Source organism: Cryptomeria japonica, chromosome 9, assembly GCF_030272615.1.
Source record: "Cryptomeria japonica chromosome 9, Sugi_1.0, whole genome shotgun sequence".
In the NCBI taxonomy this organism is placed as follows: domain Eukaryota; kingdom Viridiplantae; phylum Streptophyta; class Pinopsida; order Cupressales; family Cupressaceae; genus Cryptomeria; species Cryptomeria japonica.
The window spans coordinates 404,842,943-404,855,405 of record NC_081413.1 but is presented as its reverse complement, the minus strand read 5'-3'; the positions used below and the strand labels follow the sequence as shown (position 1 = coordinate 404,855,405).

General features: G+C 39.4%; 1 protein-coding gene across 4 annotated transcripts in view; it reads right to left on the bottom strand.

The window, feature by feature from the left end:
* The window catches only part of LOC131073263 (actin-related protein 2/3 complex subunit 2A), a 152,491-nt gene that overhangs the window by 117,500 nt on the left and 22,528 nt on the right, over positions 1–12,463 (bottom strand). For all 4 annotated transcript variants that reach the window (XM_058009681.2, XM_058009688.2, XM_058009673.2 and 1 more), the window contains exon 3: positions 2,515–2,722. In XM_058009681.2, the coding sequence (XP_057865664.1) occupies positions 2,515–2,722 (208 nt within the window). The remainder of the gene's footprint in view (positions 1–2,514; positions 2,723–12,463) is intronic.

Sequence of the window (12,463 nt, the reverse complement as noted above, 5' to 3'; positions counted from 1 at the left end):
CCAACAAGATCCTTCATCATTTCAAGTTAAAACTCCTTCAGGTGGATGGAGAAAGTCATTCATTTTCCATTTATGCCCAACACTTGGTCCTTTTTCACTACCAGATGAGGGAAATCAAAATTTCGCCCTGGGCCCTCAACAAGGGTCAGGAGCGATTTTTCCCTTAGCCTTCAAAATTCATCATTCTGCATGCCTTCAAATCTTCAAAAGCACCAAGTCACGTCCAATCATCCCTCCTGGAGACCCTGCACAAAACAAATTAGAAAAGTCAGTGACAAATATGCCTTAAATAACATTTTCGCCCTGGACCCTTAGCAAGGGTCAGGAGCGATTTCACCCTTTCTGGCTAAATTTTGCAAAATTTAAGTCTCCAATCACTTCACAAAGCAGAGTTAGGTCATTCTCAAGGCCAGGAACCAGTTAGCAAGCCTTATCAAAACAAGAATTTGTGTTTTAGGATGAAGTTCGCCCTGGACCCTCAGGAAGGGTTAGAAGCGACTTCTCTATTTCAGGCATCATTTTGCTTTCAAAAAATTCATCAAAACTTCCCCAGGCAAGAACACACCAAAATCCTCTTAAAACATCTTCACACTTAGCCAAAATTGTGAAGGAAATCCAGTCTACAAGGATTTTCGCCCTGGGCCCCCAGAGAAGGTCAGGAGCGAAATTGGTATTATCAGGTTCTTGATCTATTTCTTCACTTATTCAACTTAGCCCACTAGACTCACTTTCTTCACTGACTGTGTTTAACTAACTTAGACCAGGAAACAACTGGACCTTACCGTAAAGACCTTCAATCTAGACTTAACCTGAGACCAATTTGACTTCCCTGACAGGCTTACCTTATTTCAACAATCTCAATTCCTCAAGAAGACACTTTTAACCATTTTCCAAAATTTGACTAGACTTAGCTTGAATAACGCAAAAAGGGACCCTTAAGGTTTAGCCCTAGCCCAGACAAACCACTTACTCACTCAAAACCCTAAAAGCAGAGAGAAGAACAAGCAAAACAAAAGCAAAAAAGAGGGGGTCCCCATTCTAATGGGGCGATGTGTGAAATGGTCACAACAAATAGCAATCTATACATCACTAAGAAGAAGTCGAGGATGATGGGAACATTAATATCGATTTACTTAATAATCGATTTGACACTCTCAGCACCATACATAATCAAGCAACTTGATCGAGAGGAAGATCAACATTAAGTTGTTGACAGAAAAAGATAAACTGATGTCATTATGAGAAGATACGATACTAATCCATTATCAACGATTAATAATAATGAATGGGTGCAATCTGAATATGAAGTGATTGCTTAATGAAAGGATACAATTATCATTAGACAAGATCGGTTAACAATACTAGCTTCATTAATAACTCAAGAGGTGCAATTAGTGTTTGTTATGAAGAGTACTGAGTATGAAAAGGTTTGGGATATGTCCTTCCCAATGTGACTTATTAATCTGCCAACAAGATATAAATGGGCATTCATAATCATTCATTAGGGGATCGTGGAGTTTTGTATTTTCTTTATTTAATCCAGTTCGGATTCTCTCTAAGAGAAAACTGCAATTAAGGCATACCAAGGTTGCATAAGGAGCAAGAGCAGAAATCAGGAAAGGCACCCACACTTGCGTGCTTCAATTGTCACATCATGAACAGCAGTCCATCAATTCGTTGCAAGCAATTATCTTTACATCAGAAACAGCAACTTTCAGATCTGCATATCTTATTGATTATATCAGACATAGCAGCAGAGACAACAAAGATCATTGCACAATTTTATCGACATATTTGGAAGAGCAATTGAATCTAGTTGCAGATTGGAAGACCATAAGCAGCATATCTCACAACAACAGATCAGAAACAGCACCCTATCTAATCAAAATCCCTTATCAATATTGGTAAAAGAGAAAGTTTATAAACATCTTATGAACTTAGCATTTACATATTGCATCAATGAGAAGGAGCGAGTGATATTGAAAGTGTCAATATATCTGTATAATTGTATTTGAGCTATTGATTATATAATTCATATTCTTAATCTGATATTATAATCTATAGATAGTACAAGGATTTGAAGTAATTTTTCTGATATTCCAAGTTATCTTATAAGGGACATTACAAGTGGCATAAGAGCATTATAATTTTGGGGTTATATTGCATTGTTCCTAAAATGGGACATAACACTTACACTAATTTTTGATATAGATTATGCTGTCCACAATCTCAAAGTGTCCATGACTAAACCAAAAGCCACTTTATCACAACTAGATGATTCCCAAGCATCAATTTCATGGAATTTTTTCTCTGACATTTTGTTTGGTGCTCTAGATACCCTACATTGCTACAAACATTAGCAAACAAACTATTCATAAGTTTAAATAAAACAACCTCCAAATATGTACCAAATATCATTAATCACTAATAATAAGAAGTTGACTCTCAAAACAAAACTTGCCATGCAGGCTTGTTGAAAGACTATTCTAAGGATAGGTAGGAGACTTGCTAAACCTTTGTCCAAAGGAAATTTGGCCAAGTCAATAGCTAATGTGAGTTGAAAGCCTTCTTCTGGAGGATCAATGATTTCTATCGAAGAACCATATGCTCCTTTGACAGCTTCTATTGCACCAAAAGGAAGCCCACCAGAACAAATACTTTCTTGAGGCCAAGATGGAAGTGAAATTGATAACTCAACATATTGAGGATCTGCAATTGACGACTGTGCAAGAACGATGTCATTTCAAAATAAACTCCAGTCCATTAGAAATCACTAAAACTAACATTTTTTGTTTGAAGAATTCCATCATAAAAACAAAGTGATATGATATAATTAAAGGAAAGATAAGCGTTCAATTGCCACATTTAGATATCAAAATAGATTTCCATGCCCACAAAGAAGCTAAAATTACTCATACGTAGATTTCCATAAGGCGAACAATATAGGATATAATATGATGGCTAAAACTAAACTATTATTGAAAGTCAATATGGATTTTTGTACAAACTTGGACAAAAGCCATGAAAGATACACCCATGTCTGGTGGGTGTATTCTAGCTACAAACAAGAAATCAGTGTGTGAAAAGAAACTAAATACAAACTGAAAATAATTATCTATCAAACACAATCTAGCTAACAAGCCCAGTATCCTCTCCTTGCACCAAACGCTGGTTGGCCAAGTGGCAAACATCTGGCACGGGAAGAGGATTGACCAACCCTTACATCAATATTGAGATAGAACCTTTTCACCTTAATTGATATCAGAAATCATAAAACTACAAAGCATTCTCTGAGGTGATTGCTGAATGACTCAAAACTCCATAGGCTTTATATACTTTCTCTTCACAACTACTTGGCGATTACTCCCATACCTAACTTATCCCACCAAATCATTATTTAGTTAATTGGTTCCTAAATTAATAATATCTTGTAATTAAGAAGCCTCATAGACAAAAATTAAACCCCTTTTTTGAATTCTAACAAAGTCTCAAAGATGAGGACATCGCAAAGAAGTCTCAATTCAACTACATACGTATATGGACACCACTCTATGAATGCACAACTTAAGTCAAGAATGATATAATGTGATGCATCAAGTGGACAACTAAGTACTTCATGCAGGCATTAATTGCCCCTCTTGTATAGCATCCAGTACTGTACTTCAGAAGGGAACTACTGCACAGGAGAGAACTAACACAGGTGCAAATCAGATCTGTGCAGGTAGATATGTCTTCTCATATGAATGCAGATTACACTCTAATTGTTGTCAAGGTACAACTTAATTTCACTTTTTCCTTTGAAATATTGACAAAAATTAGGATTCATGTCTATAAATGATTGGAATCTAATAAACAATTTTTTCTCGCAAATAAGCTGATTAACATGAAATGTAGCTACTGAAGACATCAAAGAAGCAACAGAAAAAGAGAATATTCTGTTATCCAAGTCACCATGATGGTGTCAAAATTATTCTCATACCCCAACTTTAATTTGTTGACCCCTTAGGAAGAAATCAAAGATTCAGCTTTCCAGCCTGTTTTCATCATCATCATCATGGACCAAAGATCAAAACTGACATCACAAATGGCAAACACTTCATCAAAAAGTTCCATTTCAAAGGTGCCATAACGTCACATGAAAAACTGAGACCAATGGCTGATCATCTCAACTATCTCTAAAAACAAATGACTTCCAAATTTTTTATTCTTCATCACCACTCTCAACATATTATCTATTTATCACACAGGCATAAACAAACTGAAGATATAATGTTTTAGCAAGAACTACACTATTGCGCTCAGAAAATATCATTTTTTGAGAACTTGTCAAGAAATATTTTTCAGTTGTTTTCAGTAAAAAACAGCTAAAAAATAGAACCAACTGTACAAAACTGAATTCCATTATTCACCCATCTCCCTTCATGATCTTATATTCCAATTTTTTAACTTGTCCATTCTACCACCAATCAAGATCAACATTTTTGTCTCAAAGAAGAACTAGACAACTTAAGGCAGAGAAAAATTTATTCCTCCAATCTGCTAATTCAAAAAGAAATGCGATGGCCAAACATACAGAAGTTTGCCACTTATTTTCCAGTATTTATTTTGTTTTAGTGAAAATTCCGTCATGCACCAATGCATGGGATGTTGGTGATGAGCTGAAATAATAGCTCTTTTTGTGTTCATATCTGTTATGTTTTTCATGGTTTAAGTTGTGTAATCAGACAATGTTGAGGATATAGGATGTGTTAGAGGTTTTTGATCCTATGCATGATGAACATTAATCAAACCCACTGAACTTTGTATTGTTTTGGCTACATATATATTCCTGTAGCTATGCGAATTACTATGATAATTTTATATGTCAATGAATGAATGTTATGGTTAACAAAAAATGGATATGTATGTGTTTGTGTGCTTTAACTCATGATGCAAGGATACTTAGGTAGCTGCTGAAGCGGTCAAACCATGCCAAAAAGGAGGATCGTGCCATTCAAGTCGTTAAAACTAGAGTCAAGGCAGTTGTAATCATTAAAGCAATGAGCGAGGCGATAACCGAGCGAAGAATAGCGAAACAGTTCAAGATTCATCTATGGCTGTCTATAGTAAGCGGCAATCTAGCGGAAACCGTTGTGCTATATTCTTGGTTATGAATGATGAATGTTCCACAATCTTTGTGGTTGACTCTTTCTTTGATGTAATAAAACTTCCGCCTATTCTCTTGGGCGTGGTTTAGGTAGTTAATAGTTTGTTATAGTTTTCTTATAAATAAAGATCCGGACCTCTTCGTGGGGGTTAGACAAAGTTTTCAGAGTTAGACAGTATTCTCTCTGCTTTCATAGTATGTAACAACTTTTAGAATGATAAATAAAGTGATGGTGTTTTGAACATATAAGACTATTTGAGTTATAGTGTTCTAGCATTTGACTGTTCCTACAGCCACTGGAACCAAAACCTGTGACTGTTCCTGCAGCCAAAGGTGAACACAGTAGTTCCTATTTGTCAACTTAGAGCATCGGTAGTAGTTAGTTGCTTGAATTACCTTTCAGCATTAAGATTTCCTATAGCGTTTTAGTCATTACATTTCTGTGTTAATTTCAGTAATTTCCTTTGCTACAGTAGAATAGAATGGCTTTTATGGGAACTTAGTGCACAAACTGTGCTGGCCCTTTCAAGTAATACGTCCCTAGATTGACATGTAAATGATACCTCCACCATAGAAATGATAGCTATTCAGGATAGATGTCCAATCCCTGAGTTCAGGTTTTAAGCCGAGTTATTGTTCTAATTGGGAAGGTAGACATTTTTGGTGTCGTTGTCGGGGATGGTGCCAAACTAAGAACTTGTCACAGCCATGAGCTTTTAGTTTTTAGTGATTTAGTGTTTTGGTAGTTTTAGATAAGTTGTCAAATAATTTTTCTAAATCTGCATGCATAGAAGAAGAAGAGATCCCCGTGGTAGATTTCTTCCTAATCACCCCGATAATAGAGGACTCAACCCTTATGAAGCACCAAATGTAAATCCTTTTGCTGCACTTTATCAAGCCCCAGATAATTTGGACTATCCTGCATTTGAACTTCCAGAAAATGGCCTTCATTTTCTTTTTGGACCACCTGAAGAGGATCATTACCCTTTAGTTGTTTATCAAGCACCAATGGCAGGAGGTGAAGGTGGAGCTAATCCACCAGAAGGTGAAGGTAATCCCCCACCTCCAAGAGGTGGCAATCCACCTGTTAACCCAACATTTGAATTTCCCATTTCTGATATGCATGATAATGCTAACCTCAAGAACATTCCAGCTTCTTCTCTGCCTAAGTTCTATGGGCTAGTTACAGAAGACCCTGACACTTTTTTGTTCGAATTTGATGTCCTCTATAGGAGCTATAATTATACTATAGATGCCCATAGACTTAAAATATTCCCAGCCACTTTGAAAGAATCTACCCTGAGATGGTTTATGAGCTTAGGGAGTAACTCAATAGACACATGGGAGGAGATGAAACAATTGTTTCTTGAGAAATGTAAGGATTAGGGGAATTGACCGCCATGGAGATGATATCTTCAGGATGACACAGAAGGAGGATGAGAGTCTAGAAGAATATCTTGAGAGATTTCTATTTTGTGTCAAGAAGTCTAAGCACAGTACTCTAAATGAAGAATCTCTCAAGTTGATATTTCTTAGGGGTATCAGTGATGAATGCACGAATGCTCTAGACCTTATGGGAGGAGGAGATATAACTCAATCATCATGGAATGAAATCAGCCAAATTTGTCAAAAGTATTCTAGGGCCACTACCAAGAAGAATAGGCGTTATAAGCCTGGAATGTCTTCATCAGCAGCAAGCAGTGGAGTTTCCCGAATGGAATTAAGCCATCTTATGAAGGATTTTAAGGAAGATATTATAGACAATATGGCCACTCAATTGGACACACTTCAAGCCAAGAAGAAGCATGAAGAAGTTGAAGCAATGCTTGCAGAATTATGTTCTCACTATAGGCAAAGGAAGAAGGATTGCAGATGTAAGTTAGTTGCCAATCTTGATAATCACCATGTTCCTGAGTTTAAGCTAGCACATGGAGATAATGAACAACTCTTCTATGTTGCTCAACGAAGGCCATGGGCCCCAAGACAAGGTATGCCTCCTGATCCATTATCTTTTGCTGGTTCTTATGGGAATTCTTATGCACAAAATAATCAGTGGCAACCTCCATATGCTCAAAACTTTGGAAAATTTTCACCTCAGTCTTGTTATAACTCCCAAAGTTCGTGGTCAAATTATCCCAATGGCAACAACCACAGGGAAATTGGTCTCAACCTCAAGGGTCATGGCAGTCTCCACATGGAAATTGGCAACCAACTTCTCAATGGAGAGGGGGTCAGCAATGGTCAAATCAACCTTCTACTTATTTCCAGCCACCACAACAACCTTCTATAATGCCACCCCCTGCTCCTAATGCCAGTCCACCTAAAGCTACTCAGTTGCCATCTCAGCCATACCAAATCCAAATAGTAAACCCTAGCCACAGTGTTGTGTGTTGCACACACTCCCTGTTGCCGACAGGGTCCCCCTTGTTTCTTTTCCAGTTTTCGTCTCACTTGGTGTAGGATTTTTGGATTTTTATCCGCCATTTTGAGGTGCAGCAGGTAGTAGTGAAGCAATGATCCTGTAGGAGAGTGAGCCCGCCCGGTTGGTTAAGTCTTGAGGAGTTCATAAGAGGTCAGGGATGATCCCGTCCATGATGAGAGGATTGAATCAACTCGTGCAGGAGATGGGGCATCCGTAAGTTTTAAGTCGCAAGGCCAGGGGGTCAATTTGCAGAGAGTCTCGCAATTTGAAATGTTCAAGATTTCTTCCAAGGGAGACTAGTTTTAGCATAAGCCTGAAAATCGACTAAGTGGGCGAGAATGTCAGTTATCCATGGGTTTGCAAAATGGCCTTTTAGGCCGAATTTGGCATTAAGCTTTGAAGCATTTTCATTTCGTCCTCCCAGCCCGAAAATGGGCAAAAGGAGAAATCACGCAAGTCATGATTGAAAGGTGTTAAACTCAACTCTTCAAAATCGCCTCCTAGCCCAAAATTGCAAATAAAGTAAGGCATTAACTTAAAAAACTTTTCAAAAATGCCTTCCAACCCGAAAACGCAAATACATAGAAAAGCGTTTAACTAAAACTTTTCAAAAGGCCTCTTTAGGCCGAATTTCGAAATAAGGCGAAAAGCGTTTAAGTTTAAGACATTTTCAAAAGACATTATCAGCCCGAAATTTGGGCCTCACGCAATTTTTTTAGAAGGGCGTTATTCACAAAAACTTTTCAAAAAACCCTTTTACCCCGAAAATGATGTAAAGCGTAAAACAAAAGGAAAACTTTTCATAAAGCCGTTCTCAGCCAAAAATGAAAATCGCGTGAGAGGTAAGGCGTTTTTTTTGTAAAGTTTGCAAAAGCGGCTTTTAGCCCGAAAATCGAAAGAAGAAGGTGAATCGTTAACTTTAAAACTTTGCAGAATGCCTCCTTCAGCCGAAAATCGCGAAATAAAGGAGAGGCGTTATTTTCTTTAACTTTTCAAAAAGCCTTTTTAGGCCAAATTTTGAAAATCGCTTTTCAAAATGGCGTTTTAAACTAAAATAGCAGAAGAAGTAAGACGTTTAACTCATCAAGTTTGTATTTCAATGGTTCCAGCCCGAAAATCGGCAGGAAGTGGAAATTGCGAGTCATAGGAGGGCGTTATAACACTTTTTTCAAAAAACACTCTCTCAGCCGAAAAAAAGATCATCGCGATTTTTCTTAATAGGGTGTTGTTGGCTTCAAACTTGGCAAGAGCCTCTCTCCAGCCGAAAATCACGTGATAGAGTTTTATCTCAAACTTTTCAAAATACCTCTCTTGGCTGAAAACGCGAGTTAGAGAGAATGGAAAGGCGGCGTTGATCTTTCAAGTTTGCAAAACCCCCTGTTGTCCAAAGTTGCACCAAAAGGGAAAAATTATAAAGGCATTACACTTTGCAAAATTGCCGAAGTCTCCGAGATTTCAGGAATCACACATTGCGGAAGGTCGTTTTTGGCCAAAGATCATTCTACGTTGGGCAATCCACTAGGTAAAATTCGATTCTATCCTTTAAGTCTTTAATTTGTGAAAAATTGGTCATGATGCTTAAACAGGGGATAGAGAGTGGATGAGAGAGTGGAGTTTGTAGGTTTTGATTTTACAAAGCATTAAACATAGCCTGCAGCAACAACCAGCTAGGGAAATTAACCGTTGAAATGAAATTTCAGACTTAGAGAAATTTTGAAAATTTAAAACTGAACTTAGGCAAAACTCTTTTCCAAGTGCGAAAATTGGAAATCATTAAAACATCTGAGCCCTGAGCTGCAAAATTGAGCATTTGCCCGTACCATTGTAATTGGTCGGAAGTGGCGCTTTTTGGAACCCGCTCCAAGTAGCAAATTTTAAAACAAAACCAGCTTAATTTCCTCTTTCAAGTAGTGTTTCATTTCCAATTAATTAAACTCTTTCTTATTAAAACATCATGCTTTTTTCGAATTCGGTGTTCCCATTGATCATCGGTTTTATGCGCTAACATCGTCCTCTATTTTGGCTAACCTGTTCGCTTCCTTTATCTCATCTCGTGATCCGTGTCCAGTTGTGCAGGATATCAGGTTTCCAAGTCTGACATTCCCTACAGAGGCGAGAAAATGAAGTACCAATACCAAAGGGGAGGAGTTAGGGAGTCGAAGGTCCAGAGCATATGGGAGAACATAGGTGACACTAATTTGGGCCACATAGACATTCAGGATTTCAGGAACAAGGTATACTCTCCTAACGCCTATGGCAAGCCCAGGCGGATGGTGGAGAGTGGTATTGCTCAAGCAGCAGGTTTCCCTCCGACCGTGCAAAATTATGAACTAGTGGTTGAGGCTGCCAAACATTATCAGCCAGAAACCAGATTAGTGGTCCTAGAGGGGATGGTGCTAGCTGATTTCACACCTAAGGCCATTGGGGAGGCATTTGATATCCCATTTCCCAATAATCTTGTTGCTACAACTATTGATGAGGCGCAGGTTGCTTATGACATGAATCCTACTAAATGCAAGACGTTGATAAACGAAGAATGGTACAAGGAAAGAAGGCCCCCAAGCATTAGGATCAATAAAAAGACCCCCACAAGTGACTTTTATAATGAGTATGGTGATATGGTCACCTTACTCATGCGGGTTATGGGGCTCCCTCAATCTATTTTTTTTGAGGAATGGATGTTCTACTTTACTGAACAGGTCTTTGTTGGGAAGTCTAAGTTCGACTGGGCTCAGATCATCAGCGATAATATCCATACACAGTTGGGTGAGCTTGAAGAAAAGAAGTACTTCACCATGACTTCCTACCTGATTTACATGTTTGCCCGACACCAGCCACTAACAGGGTTAATCAAGAAAGGTGAGATCGGGAATGGACCGAATCAAGTAAAGGTGTATGAATGCTACCCTCAACTGCATTATTATGACATAACTCAACGAGAAAAGAATAACATTGCTTATGCAATTGGTCAGTATGAGCGTGTCAATGATGCCTTTACAATGCGCCTAGTCAGGTTGATGCAAGGAGGATTGCACATAAGGCTTTCAAAGAAGGCTACCATTTTGATACAGAAATATGGTGCATGGTTTATCTAATTCCCTAGGTTCACTTACATCAGGATAGCAGGCTTTGAGGGAGCACCATTCCGACTTCCACGCTATCCAACAGACAAAATTGTCCTTATGGAAGTTGCAAGATAGACACGCCCAACAGGCAGCCTACTCAGAGATAAGTAGCAGTCTGGATTCACCTTCCCCATGATCTTGGGTGCCCTCGATGTGCATTTCAAAAATTCAGTGCAAGCTGAGGAGTCGTTTGCTGAATTAGCGTCCTATGGCCTACAGGAACATTTTCCTAGGGAGTGCTTCGATCATGATAAATTGGCAAAGAGGGCCTATGGCAGGCGCTACAGGGCGAAGGCATCAATTGAGGATTATTGGAGCAACTGTTCCGATGACTATGAGGTCCGACGGCATGAGTATTCTAGGCTAAGTGTCTAGCAAATGCAGCTTTATGAGTACCGTCAGGCCCCAGATCAAGTGACTGATTATGGTAATTGCTTGCAAGTCCGAGAATTTGAGGCAGTTAAATACCTCTTGCCAGGCATTGATTGGACTCAGGATCCAATCACTGATTTTGAGGCAGTCATGGAAGCTCTAGGAAGGTATACCGATCACTGGTTATCCCAGCAAATCGAGAAACTGACCCATGAGGGGATTCAATTTACATACAATCTGATGGGCAGTCTCGATTCCCGGTCTTCAGAGGATGAAGGAACCTCAAACACACCAAAGGAAGAGGTTGGGAAACCTGGAAAAAAGAGGAAGAAAGCAAGAGCCAATAGAGGGACTCGGACATCAAAAAGAACCAGAAGAGAAAAGATCCCTATCAGGAGGCCGGAAGTTAGTTCGTCATCCAAAAACCCCAGTTCGAAGGATGATGTAGTTGAACTTGACTATATACCTGCTCTGCCTTCACAGAGTGGAGTTGATGCATTCGAGGCAAATAATCCTCAGGCACAAGGTGAGCCAGATACAGAGGTAGGGGTCGTTGGCTCTGATGAACCTAGAAATCAAGTCGAGGAGGGAGAAATTGCACCGAATCAAGAGGCTGGTAAGCATGAACTCACACAGGGAAGTCGGCATGAATTGCAATTGAATAGCGCCGGCAAAGTTGACACCACCGTTGAGGGAGAACAAAAGGGGGATGAGACCCAGGAGCCCGACAAAATTGAAGAGCAACCATCACAAGAGGATACCCAGCAGTTGTTTAGTGAGGTAGGGGAGAACTCAGACATGAGTAAGGGATTGGATACAGTATCCATTCCTTCTATGACCGATCAATTGCAGATAGGCAATGAGCCAGTTGAAGCTTCCAAGGAACAGAGTGGGAATTTGGCAATAACATCTGGACAAACCATCCCTCAAGACTGGTTAATTGCTCGTGCACAGTGGAAAGCAACTGTCAAGCCACCTATCAACCTGGAGGATATCTTCTCTCGCATGGGAGAGATAAAGTCCAAAGGTAAGAAAAAGCCCAAGACCTACTCCAGGATAACTAAGGATGAGCAGAGGAACCGCACCATTCATATCGCTACCCTGCTTACAAATAAGCCAACGGATCAGATTGCATTGGTCAATTATAGTATTACGACCATCCCAATAGGGCGAACCACCAAAGAGAAGGAAAGGGAAGAGTTCAAGGATTCCGTGAAGAATATGCTCAGACAACTTGACGAAATGACTGCTGAGAGAGACATGTACCGAGTTCATGCTGAGCAAGTTGAGGGGTACATTGATCACCTGCTGAAACCATTGCAACATGCCCCTGAATCTCATGTTCCCCCATTGGCATTGGCACAAAGGACTACAACCGAGTTTGAAGGAGTATGTGAT